Raw genomic sequence first — 25,203 nt, 5'->3', positions numbered from 1 at the left:
ACACCATTGAAGTTTAGGAGGTGATCGTTGATCGCCTCCTAAACGCTTTTAAAACGGGCGTCCGCCGCCATACAATGTATGGCGGCTGTTGACGCCCCGGGGAGGGGCCAGACATGGCCCATCATGCCGATCTCGGTGTTGCTGAACGCCTCGACATCGAGGCATTACAGCAACACCGTTTAAGCTTAGAAAGTGATCATTGATCACTTTCTAAGCTTGTTTAAGTCTGATGACGTGTCAGGCACGTCATAGGTCGTTAAGTGACCGTTTTGCATGACGTGCCTGACCCGGCAATGGACGTTAAGGGGTTAAACAAAAACTATGAATAGAATTGTTTTCTATTTGTTCATTGTCTGAATGGACTAAAATGGAAAATTGAGCCAAATCATGTAACGTACCTCACTATAACCTGTGAAAACATATTTTCAGGAATAATACTGCTCAACACAATAAGAAATTACGCAATATGAAAGGATCATACTGATGAGCATTTGTGAGTAATAGAATGCACAAAGCGTGAAGCAAGATGTAACTTAGCGGAAGTTAGTCAATGACTAACTACACTGTTGGTCATCGTTTCAGGAAGGAAAGCCACTCAATAGGAACTGCAAAGTTGCCCAAGAGATAAATATATTTGATTAATCATTTCAACACCAAATAAACTTGACTAAATGTTGACACATCATTCCTGTGATAATGTTAAAATTTGGACAGTAAAGACTTCCTCAATTGCTATTATAATTGGGCACATTTTTCTTTTCTCTATTTTTATTCCTTTTAGATTGTAAACTTGTTGTTTATGTAAATCCACATTCTTATGTGATGTACGATCTATGTCCTGTTTACCACAGTACAGTGTTGTGGAATACGATGACACTATATAAATAAAATAATAATAGCAATCAATTGCAATTACTGCCGAATTTTTCACTTATATGGACAAAAGCGGGGAAAGAAAAGATATATTTCTTTAAAATTAAGCTTGCTCCCCAGGTAAGCTTTTGCTAATTATATCAGACATGACATCATAAATGACATCAATGACATAGTGATGGCATAAAAAATGACATGACTGTAAACTTAATATTAACAATTATTTTTTTTAATGCCTCTCACCCCCCATTATTATCATACAGGCTCGATAAATTGCTTGTCCAATAAAAAAGGTATTCACATGTTGTATTCCACTATCATTCCAATACCTTGCTAGAGGGCCAGTTTTGTCTCTTGACAAATAAAACATAAATTATTTGTTTTAATTTAGACAACAGACAAACAACTGACAGATTCAGGCAAGTGCTAATTCAGGTCAAGCCCTGTATAGTTATTATGTTGTTTTTTTTTTGAAATATAATGTCATTAAAATAGAAATTAATAGAAATTAAAAGAACAATAATTTTTAAAAAATCAAGAAAATTATAAAGATTTTCTATTATTTGTTGTACTTTTTTTCACCACCGGGTGGCAATATAGCGTTACTTTTTAATGCTACTAAGCATCCCTGCGACATTCCCTGCATGTCTTAAATGCAATGAAAAAAAGGTTAAATATGGTAAAGGTAACCAGTAATGCAAAGCTATGTCTATAAGGAAATAAGCACATGCATTAGTATCTAACAGAGTACTATGCTGTCTAGACAACTAAAGCTTACACGTCCTAATGTGGTTCATGCCTGCAGGGCTTTCTCTGCATACCATAAATTTGTGCAACAGGGTATGTTGTCCAAAATAATTATGCGTAAATGCTCACCTTACCTAAGGCAGTGTGTCAGTGTGTGTTCACTATGCAGCAATCCACCCGTTCAGTTACAGAAAAGTGTTCTAGTACATTGCTTGACATATAAAAGACAAGCTCTTTGATATATTTATCTTCATGGAAGAATTAAAATCAAAGTGCTATAAACTGAAGCGATTGTTATAGCTAGTATAAAGTGTAACTATTATAAAGCATTATACAGATGACAATAGTTTTTGTCATCCAGAAGCCCAGATTTCAGGTACGATTATTCAATGGCATACGTTTTCCCTACTCGAAAGATTAATAATGCAGAATTTTTCAGTGTGGACCTTGGTTATCCTGTCATATATCTAAGAACAGGTATTGCCATATATCTCTATGAACTGGTATTGAGAACGTCTAGAGACAGAACAGGTATACTTTTAAAAGCCTCTTCACGCTTGGAGTGTGTCGCAGGCCAAATGACATGAGAAGTCGTAGGCCATGATAGGTTTTGTGGTGATACATATTCATCATGAACTTACAAACTTTAAACTGGCATCTATTTGGATGGATTTCTATGCATTGATGTGAAAGAAGTTTACTTAATGAAATACATCTCTTTCACAGCCATTTTCACAATACAGAATCGCATCTGTTTCCCTGTTCTGCTATGGTCAGCTGTCCTACAAAGTTCTCCTGATGCTGTGCGTTAGAAGTGATATAACATTCTGGCACTTAGTACAGCGAGGACAGAAAAAACGAGAGGCCACAAAAAGAGAGAGGCCACAAAAAGAGAGAGGCCAGAGACATGCACCTTTCAGTGCTGGGTCCCGATCCCAAAGTTTAAAGAGCTCAGCAATAGACCTTCCAATTCATAACTACATTGTGCTGTATTACATGCTGGAAATAAATCTAGCAAGTGTAACTGCACAACGATCATCCCATAGTTTGCAATGGGGAGAAAAAATAAAAACAGTCATACATTTTATGTCAGTTAATGAAACTCTGTTTTTTATCCGATTGTAATCCGAGCCTACCCAATTTATCTATGGCATTGAATTGAGCCCACTTAATGCAAAGCCTCATTTGGTTCACTGTGAAGTGTCTACGTTAATAATAATAGAATTCAGTGAACATAAAAGTGTCACTTCTGTTGATATCTGCATTTCATGAATATACATAAAGATGTAAAGTGTTCTAATGCCATAACTGGGGACCCTCCAAAAATAAGTTGACTATATATATGTTCATTGTGATTCATATAATTTGATAAAATGATAAAATTTGGTAAGACAACATACCTATCATTGGCTTCTCAAGGCAGCAACTTCATGCATTTTTTGACAACTAAAGCTCCGAATGTGGTATAAATAAAAGTACGATGAAACAATAATAGCAGTCTTGCCTGCCTCAGCATGACAAGCCAATACCGATACATCAGTCGAAAAGGAATATATTTATATCTAAACATAGCATCACCAAAAAGGAACTGAAAAGAGAAATTTAGCTTTTTAATATTTATGTCTTCTTCCTTAGGGATTAATGCCAGTTAAGGGATAAAAAAATATTCTTACTCTGCCTTCTGGTGCTGGGATAAAAAAAAGACATTTGCTTGTTCAATATTGGTCAATATTGCTAAACAAAAAATACTGCTGACAGATGTAGATAAATAATATGAACTCACCCAGTTATAAGAAGCATCTACATTTTGTTAAATTACTTTTTACAGGTTTTTTTTAGCCTGTGAAAAGAGTCATGATATTAGGCAAAGCCTCATTGCAATTCAATGTCAAGTTAGGGTGATAGACAAGATTGCAAGTTGTACGCAGGTCAGAAACATAAGGCTGTTAGACAAGAAAGACACAAACAGAGAATAAACTATGTTGTTGAATGGGCAATGAGAACCTGGATTATGAACATTTAAGAGATGAACACATTAGGCATTTGAGAATTGAATATATAATATGTCAGCCACTTCTGCTCAATCATAGAACCTATGCTTATGGGATATGTAAACAATATTTACATGGTGGCATCATTGGCATATTGGCATTGGGATAAGCGTATAACTGGTCAATAAAGTCTATAAAGATATTTCCTTAGAAAGTGAAGCTTTTTTTATAGAAGCTGTTTTTATAGTACTTTTTAGAACAAACACTTTCACTGATCCAAAGATTTTTTGAAATGAACATCTAAAAATACATCTAAAAGTACATTTACCAGTTTTGTAAAAAATCTTATAAAACATATTTTCTCCTAATTTCCTTTTGTAATCAAGAACAATTTTATTCAAGTAGATCTTTTTGCTCTAACACACATGCATAATGGTTAATCAATGTGCATCAGGGTACTCCTTCAGTGCTTCATATATAATGTTTGATCCTGGGGAAAAAAAATTTTGGAGCACACTATGCAAATACACTAAAAGTGATACATGACTGCAACTTTTGTGTTAGATTACTGTGAACGTGAATGCTTTCTGCGTATACAGAATGACATCAGGCCATCTTAGATTCATGATATCTATATGTCTATCTTATACATGCTTGAGTTACGTTACTGTATGAAAACTGGAGTCATATAAACAGACAAAGAGTAAACACATAAAAAGCAAAGAGAAACACAGGGGAGAAGTTGACATCTTTAGATACTTCTCTGGGTGGTAGTGGGTTACCACCCAATAAAAAGGGAAAACATAATATATTACCAGGACAGACACTCCACAGGACAACAATGCATTTTAAAACAAGGAAACATGGACTACATAGGGTCAAAGATTCTTGGACTGGATTTAGTCTCAACCCATCTCCAGCTGGACTCAGAAACCAAGGCCCCCTCCAGAGACATCATTTCACAACCCAAGGCTTCCTGAAATGTTGTGCGACATCATTAAGTAACATAACATGGTAAGAAACGGCTGCGGAAACAAGAATATCAGGAGACTTTTGTTGGTGTTGCTTTGCATCGTTTCTCAGGAAAGGTTTTTGCCAGCTGCACTTGTTTATTGTTAAAGTAGAGCTGTAACTAAAAATAAATTTAAACTGCTCAATAGAACATAAAAACGGCAGTGTTTTGGTATCCATCTAAACAACTTCTATTTCCCTTTAATTTGCAGCAAAGTAGAATTTAGTTGCATGCTGTGATGTGCAAAAGCTGCAAGTGATACAAGTCTATTACAAAAAAAATCTTCAAATATTTGTCATTTGTTAGAAATGAGAACAACCACAAGAAAGAAGTGTTATCTCTGGATATTTTACAAAATGTAAAAGACTAGTTGGTGTGGTGAGACCACAAACTGAACCAAATGTGCAGGGAACATAATTCTCCTGAGTAAGAATGGGCCAACAACGAACCAAAAAACTATTTTGAAATGCCTGTCCTACAACGTGTCCCCGCTTAGAAGCATCTAACGTTTTAGCTTTCTTGTGCCATTACAGAGAAGAAATCTCCATCAAGATATCAGTCTGATCCTGCCCAAATGCCTCCAGAACCCAAATGTGAGACAAAATTCCCCTTCACGAAGCAACAAACAACCCCAGACAAACTCATCAGTGTGGTATGATTTGTATCCCTCTAGCCACAAGAGAGTAAGGAGTTCCACATCTAGGTTCACCTTTATACTTGGGGTGTGCCCTGAGAGATTCCAAAGTATTAAATGTCCTTCAAAGAAAATTTGAGACACTCAACTAAGAATGGACAGCTACTTTGTTGCCTGTCATATAGTGTGTCACGGCTTGGGAGCATCTCAAGTTTTAGCTCTCTTGTGCCATTACAGAGGAAAAATATCCATCAACATCAGTTTGATGCTGAGGACCACCCATATCTATTGGAGCACAACCATTACAGATGATAAATTACATTGTTAAAGAAACCGTTGTAAAACAGTGGTATCCTCTTTTCCTTACCTAGTGGCTGGCCTCCTATCATTCTTGAATTTTCCCCTGTGACTGCAGCCCTTGCATGTCTCTCACTGATGTACTGTACAAAAGCATATCCTTTGTGGACCGAGCATCCCACAATTTTTCCGTATTTGGCAAATATTGCTTCAATGTCAGCTTTTTTGACAATTCCTGTGTTCAGATTTCCAATGAAGACTCTAGAGTTGATTGATTTTGGATCATTTTTGTTTGTAATGTTGCTGGTCTGTGTTTTGCCAGTCATACTTGCCCCCTCTTGTTCCTTGGAGAAAAATAGAGCATAATTGCATGTCACTTTAGAAGAAAACATAAAAAAACATGCCAACGCCACAAGTATTTTATAGGAGTATGGCACATAAGACAAAAGTCTATACTATATATATATATATATATATATATATATATATATATATATTAACAGTTGACATAAGTATCTTGTGATAATACCTTTTTTATTGGACTAACAGAAATTTGGAATGACAAGCTTTTGGAAGCTTTTCTCCCTTTCTCAAGAAAACATTACTGAGCAAAACGACACATAGAATTCAATGTTGTGTGGCAGGGGATGGGAGGCTTGTCAGGGGAGGGGGGGTAATACGGCTACAACCTTTACTATATATATATATATATATATATATATATATATATATATATATATATATATATATATATATATATTAATGGTGGGGCATAGGCAACAATAAGATGTGATTTTAAATGCCCAAGCATAAGCAGTGAGTGTGTGTCCAGTAGATTGGGCTAATATAACAGAGATAGAACACACACACATTGAAAATAGTATTTGAATATGTTTGAAAATATTATAATATCATTTGAAACCTAGATTTGTTTTAGTATTTTAGAAAATTAGATACATCAGTCCAGGGGTGTAGTGTAAAGATGAACATTTGTACTGCATCTTATTGATTTATTTTTTTTAAGTGCACATGTAGGACATTTTCATCTGCCAAATACAATGCCTATCATTCTTATTATCAGTTGAATTGACAATCAAGGCCAAGTAGGGAACAAACTATCACAATAAAAGTATTTTGTCCCTTTGTCCAGTAAATGTCAGCCAGAGCGTATTATCTCTTCTATCTTGTTAGATCCCATTGACTGTTGTTGAGGGAGCAGAAAAGGTTATACACAGTTCTTTGCTGCAATCAATGCATTGCCATCACAAACGAACATTTGAATAGAGAAGAACAAAGAGGAGAAAGAGCAAAAATTGCTAGTTCAACCAGAATACCACAGCTTCTTAACAGAATTAAAGAGAGCTATTTCTTATGTATGGTTCCATGCCCCAGTTTTGTGAATCACGTGACGTGTCAGCTCGTGTAAACTGCATATTACATGGCCTACATTCCTTCTAAAGAAGAAGCAAAAACATAAAACAACTATTTCATGTAAGCATTTCAAGGCATATTCATGATTTACTTTTATGCATCTTGACATTGTTGGAGGTAATTTTACAGTGAACATCAGATGCCCAATGTTACTGAATTAAGAACATTGAAATTAATTAATCTTAGAATGCAATGAGACTTAAGTTTTAGAATACCTTATAAAGTGACTGTTATTTTTTCTCATGCCTTCCAAAACTGAGGAAAATCAAATAAATTACATGTATAAGCATTTTACATGTTATAAAACACAGCTAATCTACTAGAATGAAAAGTAGATATTTCTTTCCTTCTCGAAAGCACCCTTTAGTGATGCTTGCATGCTTGAGCCTACTCAGAGCTATAGTTTAACTTTGGGTTTGCTTTACATTCTTTCTAAAATACTGGTAGTTTTTTTTTTACATGTAAAAATATTTACAAAATAATACTGTTGGCCAGTACACTCTGCAGAACAAAAGGTTTTATAGAAAACGTACGCAACAAAAAAACAAAAATAGAGAATGCAATTAACCCCTTAAGGACCGGGCTCATTTTTCGTTTTGTACCCTGTGGGACCGAGGCTGTTTTGACACTTTTGTGGTGCTTGTGTTCAGCTGTAATTTTCTCCTCACCCATTTAGTGTACCCACATAAGTTATATATTGTTTTTTTCAGGACAAGATGGGCTTTCTTCAGATACCATTATTTTGATCGTATCATCTTATTTACTATAAAAAAAATAAAAAAACATGGTGAAAAATTGAAAAAAAAAACACATTTTATGACTTTTATTTGAAAAATCTTTTACTCACCTAAAAAAGCAAGTAAAAAAACTAGCTAAATAGATTCTACTACTTGTCCTGAGTTTAGAAATACCCAATGTTTTTATGTTTTTTTGCTGTTTTTTGTAAGTTATAGGGCAATAAGTACAAGCAGCGTTTTATGATTTCCAAATCTTTTTTAACAAATCTGGTCAGTCTGCCTCCATCTCCTCTTTGGAACATCTTTGAAGCCGGTTAACTCAATTTAACCCATTCAAACCATATATTTTTGAAAACAAGACACCCCAGGGTATTCCAAATGCTGTTATTTTAACCCTTTCCATGCACCAATTATACAACTACACTTTGTCAAACTTTGTAATAGTAATTTTTTTTATTTTTTTTTCCACACAAATTGTACTTTAGTTATAGATATACAGGTGCTGGTATATGTCACTGTCAAACAACACCCCAATATGTGTTCAGCAACATCTCCTGAGTACAGCGATACCCCACATGCATGGGTTTGTCAGATTGTTTGGCTGATAAAAGGCTACTTTTGGGGCATGCGTAATTCAGGTGGTCATTTGGTCATTGTGCCTCCCTCTCCTCTTTGGAATATCTTTGAAGCCGGTTAACTCAATTTAACCCATTCAAACCATATATTTTTGAAAACTAGACACCCCAGGGTATTCCAAATGCTGTTATTTTAACCCTTTCCATGCACCAATTATAGAACTACACTTTGTCAAACTTTGTAATAGTAATTTTTTTTATTTTTTTTTCACACAAATTGTACTTTAGTTATAGATATACAGGTCCTGGTATATGCCACTGTCAAACAACACGCCAATGTGTGTTCAGGAACATCTCCTGAGTGCAGTGATACCCGACATGCATGGGTTTGTCGGGTTGTTTCAGATTTAAAATGCCACATTTGGGAAGTGCGCTTTTTTTCGCCATTTTGGTCAGTCTGTACCTATGCCCTATCTTTGAGCTAGGCCACTCCAATTTACCCCATCAGCCATTTTTTTTATATATTAGACACCCCTTGGGTATTTGAAGTGCTTTTATTTTAACTCTTTGTTGAGATTTTTGAGAAATTTTAGCACTTGCTCAAAATAATAAACTTTATTTTTTAATTTTATTTTATTTTTTTAATACTTTTTTTATATATTTTTTTTACACATTTTGCTGGTACTGGATGGTTCATCTAGTGACATCACTGCATAATTATTTTTAAATGTTAGCACATTTTTTTAAATTTTTTTTTTCCATTTTTTATTTATTTTTATTTTTTTTGAATATTTTACTAATCACATAGTGATTAGAAAGCTGGGCTCCATTGACTTGCATGGTTGAATGCAGTACCTGTATTCAACCAGCAAGTGGAGCCAGTTCTTTAGAGGGTCTGGAGACCCTCTAGCGAACTTTTTCGTCTTTATTGTTTTATTTCCCGGGCCGCCGCCATCTTGCTTGATGGCGAAGATCACCGGCAGCGGCGGCTGTGACCGCTCTCCGGAGCGGTCACAGCCCACCCAGAGGTAAGTGTTTGGTGTCGCTGGATGCCTCCTGATCGAGGCATTCCAGCGACACCATTTAAGTTTAGGAGGTGATCGTTGATCGCCTCCTAAACGCTTTTAAAACGGGCGTCCGCCGCCATACAATGTATGGCGGCTGTTGACGCCCCGGGAAGGGGCCAGACATGGCCCCCGATGCCGATCTCGGCCTTGCTGAATGCCTCGACATCGAGGCATTGCAGCAAGGCCATTTAAGCGAAGAAAGTGATCCTTTATCACTTTCTAAGCTTATTTAATTTTTTGACGGTTCAGGACCGTCAAAGGTCATTTAGTGACCTTCTTGTTATGACGGTCCTGAACCGGCAAAGGTCGCGAAGGGGTTAAAGCGTATCTTAAGTGTGGAAGCACCTCTAGGGGTTTCCATGCCTTACAACATATGTGTTTCCTAACAAAGAAGGTTCAGTGGCTCTGCTATAAGGAGAAAGAACCTTTCTTAAATTGGAGATAAGAATAGACAATCAAGTTTAAGACAAAACATTTACATGTCCACTGGAAGTTAATTTAGCAGTGATACAATTTGATACCACTGTTATTACACTGTATATGAAGCTATCATTGCATTCATATTTCATTTAGATTATTAGGTGTACTCTTGGTTAGTTATACTATTAGTTTCCCAAACCTTCAGTTCACTGAAGTCCCAAGTCAATCAACAAACAATATGACCCGCAATGTAGCTATAGATCAGTCACACAGCCAAAAATAAAATTTACATTGACTGTTATGATATTAAAATAAGCGGTGTTACTAGTCCATTGTGTTAACAAACATCACCTGACTTATAAATGTGATACCCGTATTTTTGCTTGTAATAAATCAGTTACCTCTTTACATAGTGTGTGATATAAAGAGAGTCTCTTCTGTATTTATTAGTCAATATATTTTCAATTTAAGTAAGTTACAGTAATGAACGATCAAACTAACTTTCCAGTCTGGGATATAATCAATCTTTAGCAATGAACACTGAGAAAATTACTGGATCTGGCATAATGGATTAAACCAACTACATAGCGATCATTCATTTTAATTAGCACTTACTTACATAAATAACGTCATATATCTAATAAATATTTATACCCACAAGACAAATGTATTAACAAGCTAGAGATCATAAATAGTCATTTTTATTATGTGCTGTTGCTTTGTTTTGTGGTTTCAAATCACCTTAATGTTCTTTTTATCCATGTTATTGATTGCACGTTAAAATATAAAGTGGGTAATTCACAGTGTAGCTTAAAGGGGAGCTCCCATCAATGTTTGTATTATTAGCATCTGATTAAAAATACATTTTCAAAAAGAATGTGCTGATTTCAGCACATTAGTTCCAGTTTTTGCATAATGTAATGTTTTCAGACAGCTGCATATTGATCATTTGTATTTCTGTTATCTTAGCCCAATCTACCAAACACTAAAGACTAAAAGACTAATGAAAGTCTATGGAGAAATAGACTTCATTAGCCTTGCCATAAAGAATCAGCTCAGTGTAGTGTCTGAGCAGGGGGCATACCACATGACTGGCAATCATGGCAGCCTCCATGTATGTAGATATAAGGAGTTTATTGGCACAAAATGGGGTAAGACCAGGTTTTTGTTATTGCTATAATACATTACTGCATACATCACTGAATTTATATCAGGGAGAAAAATGTTGCTTTCCCTTTAAAACCAAAGTATACCCAACAAGTAAGTAGAACGCAGTTCCTACAGACGCGCGTCTTTATTGCACCTAATAATTCAGCTGTCCACCACTCAGGAGTGCTGAACATTTGAGTTCCCTGATATTCTCTTCTTATTTTATATAACATTATTATATGAGATAGAAAGTATATGTATGAAACCAACATAACCTATATTAACCGGGCTTGAGGTAAAACTGCTGGGCACTGAAAATCCAGCAGGTTTGTCCCTTTAAAAAAAGTGAAGTAGTGTAAAAAAAAGCTTTTTGCATTAGAGGTCACTGTTCCAAACACTGAGCAGGAATAATTTAGGTCTGAGAAGTCAGGGTGATATAGTTCAATGGCTAGTGCACAGAAATCTACTGGGAGTAAATCCTCAGAAAAATTCCAGTTGAAAGACCCAACTGTAATATTTACACATCTCTCGGCAATGGTCTAGATTGCATGAATATCTCAGAAATGAATCACTTCACAAAGACAGGTTTAGCATATTTAACCTTAATTATTCTTGCAGTTAACATAGTTTATTCTGTATCAGCTTGTTCCTGGCTTTAAATGCATGCGCAGAGGTCATGCAGAGCATGAACATGTGTGATGAAAATATTAACTGGGTAGTACTGACATTCAGCAAGCATTTGCAAATTGTAATATGTAAACACTTTCCTTGGGTAATATTAGGTACATAGCACCAAACACTGTAAAATGTAGTGCATCACATAATTCGGATTTACAGAAACCAAACGTGAGAAGGGCTCTGATGAGTTTACTATCTGGATCATTTATAGTGGCTTTATTGGACTCTATTTCAGTGAATGGTTGGAAAAAGGGAGATAAATATTTGAAGGCTAATCTGAATTTAACAACAGCGATATATGTATCCATCGCCAAAACTGATTCTTGTGAAGTAAAAGGAAATGTTTTGTCTTTTTTCTTAATATTGAAACAAGAAAGGAATCTGAGATGTTAAAAAACCCCAAAGAACATGGTCAGCATTTTTCATCGGCAACTAACATCTACAAACATTCTTCTGATGTAACTGTAATATATTATTTGGAACAGATGTATTCTTTGAGAAGAAATCCCTGATATATTGGTGAAGAGAATAACAGTTTCTGGAAGATAAGGACTAATAAGCATCACTGACCTTAATTTTCAGAAACATATCTTTTGGTTCACTTACTTCTGAGATGACAGATACCATGTTTAATCCAACATCAAATGTTATTTGTAACATCAAATATGTAAAATGTTTTTTGTTAAGTGGAAAACAAGCATTATTTATGAATAAATAATATACAGTAAATTAAATACAGAAAGGCAGGTCTCTTGAGTTCTTTTTTTAAATAGAATTTTGTTTATCGGTTTATTTGTATTTTATGTATGTAACTGATTATAATTCAATTACACCAATTAATCAATCTAAATACAAGATGGTATGGTGGATTTCAAAGTTTGAACTAATCCAGATTGTATTTGTCTAGCCTATCCTTGCACAGGTTTTATGTCAAATATACATATAATATTAAAATGTATATTAAAGATACAAAAACAAATTTTTGTTTAAAATATGTGATATTTTAGCTTAGAAAAGTAGCTAAGGGTTAATCCTTCATTCAACTGACTAGACCCAATTAAATGTTGCTAAAACAACTTGCATGTTCATTAAAATGTGAGTGTGTGTGAGTGCCTGCTACTTTCAATTTTGCTAGTATTAGATGAGGGCATACAAGGTGCACACTATATAAATGAATAATCACTATTTCACAGAGTCTTTAATATTCACTTAATCTTATAACTAAATGTAAAGGACCCTGCCTTATCATTCTGCTGCTCTCCATACAAGATATCTATCTTGTCTAAATTATATCTACCATCTCTCATTTTCATTAATTTGCCACCTGGAAGCCCACTGGAGCTCATAATACTTTGTTGTTGATGTTGAACACAGCATTCTGTGACACAGCAACACCTACGTTTGGAGGTTGCATATTTTCAAAAATTCAAATTGCAGCCTTATTTCCAGAAATACGCAGCCTCTTGAAATGGGTGTCTGGCATGGTCTGTGTGCAAGAGAGGACACTGAAGCAATGTGAAGACTAAATAATCAGCAATACAGGGTACTTCAGCACGTTACACAACGTACCAATAAAAAAAATAGTGGGGGTTCCCTTTTAAGTATGGCGTGGTAAATTTCAAAATAGAGTAAATTGTTCCTATCAGTTACTATAGTTAATTTGGTAATGAACTTATTGCCATCAAATGTAACACAAACATCTAGAAATGTTACATAAGTTGTATTACATGTCGGGGTATACTTAATGTTGGATTCTGGATCATTAACAACACAGAGAGTTTATCAGAATATGAAAAATATACCATTTAAATGCAAAACTTTAATTCAATGACGTAAATAAGTTTAATTAGGTACAAAATATAATAACCTCATTCCATACTAATATCGCAGTATTAGCAATAGTAATGTTAAAACAAAAATAACAGAACAATAAGTCTTTGTTATGCCACTGTGATGGGTACCAGATTGACATTTTTAATCAAAAATCTTTTATTGCCTGGAGACATTTGAAGATATAAACAAAGCCACTGACTTTGTGCAATTTTATTTACATCAATTTAAGGCAAATTTGATTTAGACACTGTATTTCATCCTCTGAAGTTCTTCCAACCACATTTTCTTTCATATATATATATATATATGATTTAGGTAATGTAATATAAATCCCCTTAGAAAAGGTAGGGAACAAAAGTGAATAAATGGTTGAAAGCTGTAATAAATCACTTAAGGTTGAACTAAATAAATTGAGTAGGCTGAAAAGGATTGTAGGGGTGTAAGAAATGTACAGTTAATAATTTACAGACGAGTAAAAAAAAATCTTTATAGAGCACGATGTTTGCATTTAAAAATCTAAAATATAACCATTTTGTTGATTGATGTGGCATTACATCTTCGGGATGCCATTATGAAAATAAACAATTTCATTTGGGTGTCTAGAGTGAACATGTATGTTTATGTTTTCTAACACTGGATAAGAAAAAAATGGAAATGAATGTTGCATAAATCTTATTAAATAATCTCCTTAAATTGTATTTAAAAAAAAAAAGGTCAGTTTATTCGAAATATCTAAACAGTTCTTCAATGAAGTTGGCCTTTGTGTTGTGCTAAGCCTGGTCACCACATTGCAAAGCATCGGGAGTACATGTGCAAAACATATTCAGCTCTCTTCAACATATTTCTGTTAAGAACATGGCTTAAGGTAGGTGTATAAGCATTTTTTTGCCTGCAAATAAAGACCTACAGTCCCTCTTAGCAACCCAAATCCTTCTATCCCCTTTTCTTTTACTTATTTCCCTCTAGGAACTCTAGAGTGTTTAAAGGATAGCCACATTTCGCAGTTTATTTGAAAACAAATGACATCACTTTTCTACAGTCACCTTCCTTTGCGAGGCAATTTTCCCAACGTCATTCCAACTTTTTAATGCCATTAAAAAAAAGTTTTTGCTTGAACGAGGAGCCACTGATGCACTAGTCACATGACACGCTAAGACATGACCAGTTTACTTGTCCTCCAGCCTTCTCCATTTCCAATGAAAATGCGGAAACGTTTTGCACGTCCCTCGTAAAAAACGCCTCTAGCTACACCTTAAAAGTGTACCCCTTTGGCTATTGAAATGTTGGATGGTATACAGCGTACCTAAAAATAGACATGATTGCCCATTCAATGCTCTGTTATCCTTTCTCAGATTGAAACTTGGGAGAAGCAACTTTAGAATGATAGATCAATCCCTATATATACAATGGGGCAAAAAAGTATTTAGTCAGCCACCAATTGTGCAAGTTCTCCACTTACAAAGATGAGAGAGGCCTGTAATGTTCACCATAGGTACACTTCAACTATGAGAGACAGAATGAGACAACAAAGTCCATATATTACATTGTCTGATTTTAAAAGAATTTATTTGCAAATTATGGTGGAAAATAAGTATTTGGTCAATAACAAATATCAATACTTTGTTATATACCCTTTGTTGACAATGACAGAGGTCATACGTTTTCTGTAAGTCTTCACAAGGTTTTCACACACTGTTGCTGGTATTTTGGACCATTCCTCCATGCAGATCTCCTCTAGAGCAGTGATGTTTTGGGGCTGTCGCTGGTGGTCCTGTATGTCTTCCATTTTTGAATAATTGCTCCCACAGTCTTCACACCAAGCCTCTTGCTTATTGCAGATTCAGTCTTCCCAGCCTGGTGCAGGTCTACAATTTTGTTTCTGGTGTCCTTGGACAGCTCTTTGGTCTTGGCCATAGAGTGTGACTGTTTGAGGTTGTGGACAGATGTCTTTTATACCGATAACAAGTTCAATCAGGTGCCATTAATACAGGTAACGAGTGGAGGACAGAGGAGACTCTTAAAGAAGATGTTACAGGTCTGTGAGAGCCAGATATCTTGCTTGTTTGTAGGTGACAGTAGAAGTATTATTAAACACTCATCTACAGACACCAGACAAGCCAGAAGGCTTGCTTTTCCCTCAGAAATCTCATGGTGCTTTCACAACCACAAGGGATTCTGGGTAGGCACATGCAAATAAGGTTAACAATTATCACATTAACACTTTGTAGGTGACCAAATACTTATTTTACCGAGGAATTTACCAATGAATTCATTAGAAATCCTACAATGTGATTTCCTGTATTCTTTCCCCCATTTTGTCTCTCATAATTGAAGTGTACCTATGGTGAAAATTACAGGTCTCTCTCATCTTTTTAAGTGGGAGAACTTGCACAATTGGTGGCTGACTAAATACTTTTTTGCCCCACTATATATATATATATATATATATATATATATATATATATATATATATATATATATATATATATATATATATATATATATATACACACACACAAACCAAAGGGAGCGGCTACACACTCAGAAATATTGTTAATATACACAGGCTTTTATTTGCCCGGGTGCTCCAAAAATAGCCAGACACATGTAACCGGAGGTGGTCCGAAACGTTGGCTGTGCTAATTGAAATAAACTAGTGCTTAATGCACTTTGCTACAAAGACCTGTGAGTCTTTGGTTACATATATATATATATATATAACACTGGGGGTTAAAACAGTAAGACATATTCTGATGTTCTTTATGGTAAAGACCATTACAAACTTAGGACAGAGCGAACTAAAGTGGTCTAGGACTATGTGGACACAAGATGACATCTGTTCTATCCAGTTGGCATACATTCAAGAAGCCATTATATAATAAATTTCCAAGGATTTCAATCAAACAAATAATAAAAGAGTATAACAATAACACAAGAGCAAAACAAATATTGTTGCCATCAAAATATCTGAAGTTATTCCAAAGGGAACAGCCATTTACATTAGCTTTAAATGTTATGTTTTAAGCAAATGACAGCTTATTATTTGACCAATCATAGCTGAGAAGCAAAAAAGTCCACGGTTAGTTTATTCTCTTTGGAAAACATCCGTGTAACAATATTTCATTTTCACCCATAAATTTTTTGTGTTGACTAGATGATTCACGTAAGTTTTCTAGCTGTTTTTCCTGATTTACCATGGAACTCGGATTATTTTGAAAGAAATGCTGCAAATATAATAACATGACCTTTTTCAAAACCACAAGCGTGAAAGTATTGAAATAGCAAAGTTACATGTGCTGTTACCATTCTATTCCCAGATGACTTACTGAGCTAACCTTTCCCTGTTGAAATCAGCTTTGGCTAACAGCTCATTTCACTATAAAACTGGCATTTTCCCCAGCAAATATTCCATTACTGAACCCTGTGGTTAAACTAGCAGAGTGGGCAATAATCCAATTAGTCAGGAAGCATATAGAGTCATTCTTCATTCTACTTTAGTCACTCACAATACAAGACATCTCACAGATACACTCTGTGTTCTATCAGAACCTTTAATTGCATGAAATAAATGAATCACCAGCTGTAAAACAGCTGAAAGAATATTTAGTGGCAAGATCCTATTTCTTCTCATCCCTTCTGACACTAGACCATTACACTAATCTTTTTCCCCAATAAAAACAAAAAATGTAAAAGCATAGTTTACATAAAATGTAGATTATTTCAGATACTTGAGCACAGCTATAAATGACAGAGACAAATATGTGGCCTTTTGTTATTAACATAATACACATTCTTCTATTTAAGCTATACGCTAGCACTACTATGTCACACAATGATGTCACATAGTGTGAGGGAGAGCCACACATGGCATTAGATGTCCTTCAGTGTCCTTGTATACATTTTTGATAACTGGAGTGCTGTTTTAATGATGTCATATCCCAGTGCTTAGCAGTAAGGATGGCGGCATTTAAGGACAGGCTGGTCACGCTTGACTAACTTAGGCCTTGGGCAGCGCCAAAGATTAATACATCACTAGTGTGGAGGGTGGTTGTTAAATCATCAACAGTAGATTTGATTATGCAATGTGCTTCTTGAGATAATTTGCAGTTGATGCATAGAATTATTTTCAGATCTGTCTCTCATCCTATGTAATTTGTGTAAGTAGATGGTACCCCCATTAACCGACATTAATATGAATGACTTCTTACATATATTAAACATTACATAAAATCAGCTATCTTTTTTATTGTAAAAGTTTTTATTCAGATCTGAATCACAGTATACATAAAAATACAGTCCGAATAACAGAAAAAAAGACAAAAATAAAAGGGCATACACTATAACATCGCGTTAGATGCAAACAATAAGCACACCCCTATAAATGAAGTGGATAGTCAGGTGTGTGATGTGAGTGTAAATGGACATTGCATGCAGTCATAAAGACGAAGATAGTATTTGGCATTGAATACGGTGTATGAATCACATATTCTGAATCCAGATCAGGCGAAATATGAAGGGCGAAGTGAAGATCAGATCTGAGTAGTTTTCTCAGTATTTTGTCAAGAAAACAAAAAGTAAAATTAACCATACAATGAGGTGTTCCAAAATATCGGGAACCCAGAGTGAGGCATTAAGAACATTCATGGAGAATCTGTAATGAAAAGATACAAGCATCATCAAATTCGTAAACCCTTCCCAGGCATTGGCCAGACGCAGCTGCTCTACTCTCAATCGTAATATCTGGACTCGACAGGTCTAGCAACAAAATGATGTAAATACCGGGCTATTGAGCCATTGGGGCCAAACTTTTGAATATTGACTAAGGGTATGAGATGAACAATGTGACATTTTTTCCAAAACCCTGTGTCTCTCTAGGGTTTTCAGAACTTCTTATATAGTCAGTGGTATTTGCTCGATTATAAGACAACCCTGATTATAAGACGACCCCCCAAAATCTGAATATTTGTCAGATTGCGCAGACCTTCCCCGGCTGTCAGAGTTCCCCGGCCGTCCCGGTGCGGGGAACTCTGATCTCTGACAGCCGGGGAAGATCTGCACGATGGACACAGACAACCCCCGCTGCTAACCGCACCTCCTCCCGGCTGCAGCGGAAGTTGTCTACGCGAATCACGTAGAGCTCTACACGCTGCCCGGACTAAGCACCAGGGACTCAGAAGCACCGGTAAGTTGGGGGGGGGCATAACACAGGAGATTCCATCACTGCGGGGGATCTGGATCTTAGTCTCATAGTCAGGCATATTTGAGGTCTGATTATAAGACGACCCCGATTATAAGAAGAGGGGTATTTTTCAGAGCATTTGCTCTGGAGAAAACCTCATCTTATAATCAAGCAAATACGGTACTCTTTTCCACATCTTAGCTATTCACAGTTTAGTTGCAAGAAAGAAGTGGATGATTGATTGTCTCACAGGGTGTGTGTGTGTGTAGGGGGGGTTCGGGAACATATGTAGCAGTGCAATTTTGGGGAGTAACTCCATCTCAAGATGAAAGATGGATTGAAGGACGGAGAACAATTATGGTTGTAATACCTGACAACTCTACCAAATATGGAGCATAGAACCCTCTTGCACACAACCCCTCCAACAAAGTCTGGAGTGGACCCCAACCATGAAAGAAAATTGAACAGGGGTTAAATACCAATGGCAGCTAATTGTCTTTTGCAACTCAAGGTGGCTGATGCAATGAGACACCCCTCTCATTATATCCTTTTATTCCAGACAAGAATCGGGTGAAAATTTGTGCTGTAATTCCTTCTCCCAGGCCTTCATATGGGGGAGTTTACGGGTGGAAAAGTGAAAGATCGGTAAAGAGTACCATAGAGAGATTGCCCCTGCAATCTTTGGAGCTGATTAACACAGTGAGACTATTGAGTAGAGATCGTGTGAATTTGGTGTAAGCGAGGTGGGGATAGAGTTGAGCAAATAACGAATTTGTAGGTATTTGAAAAAATCATGTTTTGGGATATCGTGAGTGGTCGATAGATGTGTGAAAGAAGTCAGGACCCCATCTCGATAAAGGTAACCCAAAACCTTTAGGTTGGTCCGAAGCTAACAGTGTATGTGTATTCCGGGGATTAACAGCTCCAGTGAGTGATAGACGTAATTCGAGCGAACGAAGGGAAGCATCTAATTGACTTCTACCATACAGCTAAAGTATAAGCAGTTGTGGGTGGCAGATCAGGGAGGGAAAGATGAAGTCTACGACTTACCCAGAGGAGCTGATTTACCATGTAGGGGGAAAGGAGAGTGTGTCACGAACCAGGGGAGCAGGTCTGATAGGAGCCCAGGTGCAGGGGATATGAGGGGCTTTGTCTGTACCCCATGATGCATGATGGCTTGGGGTTGGTACAGACAGGCGCCGGAAATAAACCACAGACAGAAGATGCGGATTAAGAGTTGTATTGTAGATGATGGTACAACATACAAACAAGGAAAGTCTCTTGGCTGAAAGCCCTCGGGATGGGGCACACACGGCAGGAAGCCCTCGGGATGGGGCACACACGGCAGGAAGCCCTCGGGATGGGGCACACACGGCAGGAAGCCCTCGGAATGGGGCACACACGGCAGGAAGCCCTCGGGATGGGGCACACACGGCTAGAAGCCCTCTTGCAGGGCACACGACTTGAAGCACTCTTGCAGGGCACACGACTTGAAGCCCTCTTGCAGGGCACACGGCTAGAAGCCCTCTTGCAGGGCACACGGCTAGAAGCCCTCTTCCTGGGCACACGGCACGGCTAGAAGCCCTCTTGCAGGGCACACGACTAGAAGCCCTCTTGCAGGGCACACGACTAGAAGCCCTCTTGCAGGGCACACGACAGGTTGCCCACTTGCAGGGCACTCGACTTGGGAGTCCACTTATTAGGGCGCTGGCCGCAACTCAGGAACACGGCAGGTAGCCCACTTGCAGGGCACACGGCAGGTTGCCCACTTGCAGGGCACACGACTTGGGAGTCCACTAAGTGGGGCGCTGGCCGCAACTCAGGAACATGGCAGGTTGCCCACTTGCAGGGCACACGGCAGGTTGCCCACTTGCAGGGCACACGGCAGGTTGCCCACTTGCAGGGCACACGGCAGGTTGCCCACTTGCAGGGCACACGGCAGGTTGCCCACTTGCAGGGCACTCGACTTGGGAGGCCACTTAGTGGGGCGCTGGCCGCAACTCAGGAACACAGCAGGTTGCCCACTTGCAGGGCACACGGCAGGTTGCCCACTTGCAGGACACTCGACTTGGGAGTCCACTTAGTGGGGCGCTGGCCACAACTCAGGAACCAAAGCAGGAACCAAAGCAGGAACCAAAGCAGGAACCAAAGCAGGAACCAAAGCAGGAACCAAAGCAGGAACCAAAGCAGGAACCAAAGCAGGCAGTCCTATAACATCAATGTCAAGGCCCAGACTGCAGGGCTGGGCAGGTTTATAAAGGCTGACTTGATCAGGTAATCAACTGCAGCTGGACCTGATAATCAGTCTGAGTGGTTCTGAGTGGCAAGGGCGGCCACTAGTGGCTGAAAACGTAAAATGAGTAGCACCAAGTTTAAACAAGTCCATACAGCGAAGGGTGAACGTTACAGAGTGTTTTCCTGCTCCACCCAGGCTGGTGAATTTATGTGTGCGTGAAACATTAATGTTTGAGAGAGGATGCAGGTGTTATGATGACTCTACGTGGGGGACCACCCCTAAGTCTGGGAACAAACCTAGTGTGGTTTACGACTCTAGATCTACCTTTGATCTTTGTGAAATTAACAAAAAAGTGCTTTATAGAACATAAAATGTTGGGGGGGGCTTATTCAGTATAGTACGCATGACGAAAAGCAGCTTAGGGAGTGCAGTCATCTTTAACGCATTGGCATGGCCCAGCCAGGACAATTCAAATTGTTTCCAGCATAAAATATCTGTTTTTATTTGTTTCCATACAGAAGTGATGTTAAGGTCATTGAGGGAATGCAAGATTTTGGGCAGTTTTATTCCCAGATAAGCCAAATAAGATTCCCTCCAATCAAATCGATATTTGTGTGAAAGGTGAGTTTTGAGTGTGTGATCCATGTTAAGGCACATGGCTTGCTTCTTAGTGACATTGATTTTGTGGTATGAAACTGTTGAATATCTTTTCAATTGATGTAGCAGAGCCAATAAAAAGTGTTCAGTGATTGAGGCTAAGATGTCAACAGCGAAAAGGCCTAGAACACATGTTTTGCCTTGAGCTAAAGGGAAAATTTTTATGGCGAGATCTGATCGTATGCTCTCGGCTAAAGGTCCAATGCCAGAGCATAAAGCAGTTGGGATAATGGGCAACCTTGACGAGTTCCATTTGTGATATTAACAGGGGAGGAGAGAAAGCCTAACATCGAGATGCAAGCCGTAGGGGTGGTGTAGAGGGCCAAAATAGCTTGTATGAATAGAGGGGTAAACAAAATTTTTCGAGAGTAGCTGTAAGAAACCACCAGTGTAGCCTATCAAAGGCCTTTTCTGCGTCAAATGAGATGAGTAGGCTAGGGCATTTGTGTCTATTTGCTTCCCATATTATGTTAATAAATGTATGTGTGTTATCTGAAGGCTGTCTCCCAGACAGGTGGAGAAGGGAGGGTAGGAGGTGAGCTATTCTATTATCTTGACGTCATTGTTAAGGACGGAAATAGGCCTGGAGTTAGAGCATACATCATTAGGTTTCCCTGGTTTCGGTATGGTGATCACATGTGCTCGAAGATTCTCTGGGGGGAAATGACCTGACATGTAAGAACAAATAGAGAAAATAAAAATGGACCTAACGTGGTTTGGTAATGCGTGGTAGTATAACCATCCGGGCCTGGAGCTGAGTGCTTCTTAAGTTGACCCACCGCTCTCTCTATTTCTCGCAGCTCAATGGGAGACTCTAATGCCTCTCCTAGGTCAGGAGGGTGTACGGGCAGATTGACCGATGCAAGGTAGGTGTTAATTTCTATGTGTGGTTTGGTGAACTGTAGGGTCTTGTTTGAGGTTATAGAGTTGAGCATTATAATCAGCAAAGACCTCCACCATTTGTGACAGATTGCTAATTGTATGGTTGTTACGATCCTTAACGTGAGATGGCCTGGAAGCCACCATAGTGTGTTGAAGTTTCCTAGCTAAAAGTGTATCTGACTTGTTACCCTTTGCATACAATTTTTGTTTGTTTCAGTAACATATAAGCAGTGTGTTGTGAGTTTATTTCAGCCAATTGAAGTTTAACATGTTTAATCTTGTGAATGGTAGACTCCTTCAGGTCTAATTTATTTAAAGTCTCCAATTCATAACGTTTAAGTAGGAAGGACCCTGTGCATTGTTTATTAACATAGGACGCTAGGTTTATTAACCTGCCACAAATTACCCCTTTGTGGGCCTTCCAGAGAGTCTCTATAGGAGTATCGGGATTTTGGTTGTCCTGGAAATAATGTGTGAGGTTAAATCAGCTATCTTTAAACTGATATAGGTGTTAAATAAAATAGCTACCTAGATAAATAATTTAAGTATAAACATTCAGCTAAAAACTATTTGACATATAATTTTAGGTATATAATAATAATAATATACTAATAATAAGTAATTGGGCTTTGCCTTGCTATTAATTATTTTTGATAAGACCTTAAAAAGCTAACCTAATAAACAATGACAAAGTGATTACAGCTGGAGGAGATAGATAAAATCTCATTAGATTACATTTGCTTGCATTGTTTTACCTCTGAAGCATATAGATGAAAGTTAGATTACAAATGATTTTTAATTAACATGTAATGAGGAAAAGCATAAAAAAATATAGTTTTTAGTGATTCAGTGTGAAAATATTTACAAATTTGTATATGTACGTACAGTATATACAGACTATAATAGTCAAGTATGATCTTTACATTAGACTTGTGCATTCGTATTCGGGCGAACATGAAAATGAACATGAAGGGTGTTTCCAGCACAGTGTACAAAGTATGCCAGGAAGAATAAAGTCAGTTCTGAGGGCAAAAGGGGGTCTAACCCGGTACTAGCAAGGTGTACCTAATAAAGTGGCCAGAGAGTATATATTCTGATTCCTAATTATATATACCCTTTTTTCCATTTTGATTTTTTAAACTATCTCTATTATAATTTAAAAGTAAAAATACCAAGCCCCATTCTAAATCAAAACTACACCGACAAATGGATCAAATGATTTCTGATCAGTTATGACGATTTCATATATTGGAGAAACATTAGGTATATGAGGAATCACCTTATCGTTAACCCATTGGGCAACGCTTACCATTTAAAGTGCTGTAAAACTCATGATAACTTCTGTTTTAGCAATAGCATTTAAATCCTGGCCAATTCACTGTACTTACTAAGTAGTCTGTGTATGTCCTGGTATAATGCTTCATATACCACGCCATCCCTGTCAGAGATGTATTTTCCAATTAGTGTTTTTTTTTATTTGATTGAATTATCATCTTTCTTGAGTTTTAATATCTATTTGGTTAAGTAGTGAATGCTGCCCAGATGCTTTTGCATGATCATAAAAATAAATGCAATTAGTTGCATTTAGACTTTATTGTCATTATGTAACACTTATCTGTTGTCCCCGAAATCACTTCCAGCACCAGTTGTCCCCGAAATAATTTCCAGCACCAGCCAGCATGCACACCTTGGAACCCTGCTATGTGTACCCAATAAGTAGACACAACTACCTTGAATTGAGTACAGCAGGAATGAACATTTTACTTATTTTACTTAATTAATTAATCTATCTGACCCCTATGTGAATTAAGTGAAAAATTTATGTTTTTTGCTGATCAATGGCCTGTTTAAAATCAAACTTTTGGGGGTGGAATCTATAAAATGACCACTTAAAATGCTAAAGTGAAAGCTAATGGAAACATCTGCACATCTGCATCTACAGCAGTGTCACCAAAACACTTAGTGAATGTTAAATTCATACATTTTAGTCAGATTTTCTAAACAATCTAATATAATGTCACAAAAAAGGAAGGGAGCTACTAAAGAATCACTCACAGAATTTGCTCAAAATATTCAAATAATTGAATTAATTTTAAGTGCAAACAATGAACATTTAATCCACACGGTGGACCTTTTCAAGACAACTACAAATATGATAAATTGCTTATATACACAAAAATACTCCTACCCAGGGGTGTAACTAGAAATCACAGGGCCCTGGTGCAAACATTGCCCTTGGGACCCCTAACTTCACCAAGCTACATGTTCCACATTGCCACCTTTGCCCTAAGCAGCTTGTGGGTACCACATTTGCCCAAAACAGCTCACACACACACTTACACTTAGATGCTCACACACTTACACATTTAAACTCACTCACACTTATACATACACATTCATGCTCATATACACGTTTACATAGACATCCATGCTCACATACACTTATACACAGACATTCATGCACATATACACTTGTACATAGACATCCAATCTCATACACACTTATACATAGACATCCAATCTCATACACACTTATACATAGACATTCATGCTCACACATATTTACACATAGACATCAATGCTCACATACACTTATACAAATACATTCATGCCCACATACACTTATACACATATATTCATGCTCACATACTTATACATAGACTTTCATGCTCAAACACACTTATACATAGACATTCATGCTCACATACACTTATGCATAGACATCCATGATAACATACATACAAACATACATGCATTCCCCCTCCCACCCGCACCCACTTAACTCTTACCTCTCCTGCAGCTTTC

At 37.3% G+C, this 25,203-nt stretch overlaps 1 protein-coding gene across 1 annotated transcript in view; it reads right to left on the bottom strand.

The window, feature by feature from the left end:
• LOC149305510 (RNA-binding Raly-like protein) overlaps nucleotides 1–5,880 on the bottom strand; it is a 119,448-nt gene extending 113,568 nt beyond the window's left edge. The window contains exon 1 of the mRNA XM_089477341.1: nucleotides 5,625–5,880. Coding sequence (XP_089333467.1) covers nucleotides 5,625–5,880 — 256 coding nt within the window. The remainder of the gene's footprint in view (nucleotides 1–5,624) is intronic.
• Nucleotides 5,881–25,203: the final 19,323 nt, after the last annotated feature.

This window comes from Sceloporus occidentalis, unplaced genomic scaffold, assembly GCF_023333645.1.
Source record: "Sceloporus occidentalis isolate IW3139 unplaced genomic scaffold, rSceOcc1.0.p SCAF_11, whole genome shotgun sequence".
Lineage (NCBI taxonomy): Eukaryota > Metazoa > Chordata > Lepidosauria > Squamata > Phrynosomatidae > Sceloporus > Sceloporus occidentalis.
This window is presented reverse-complemented; position numbering and strand designations above follow the sequence as displayed.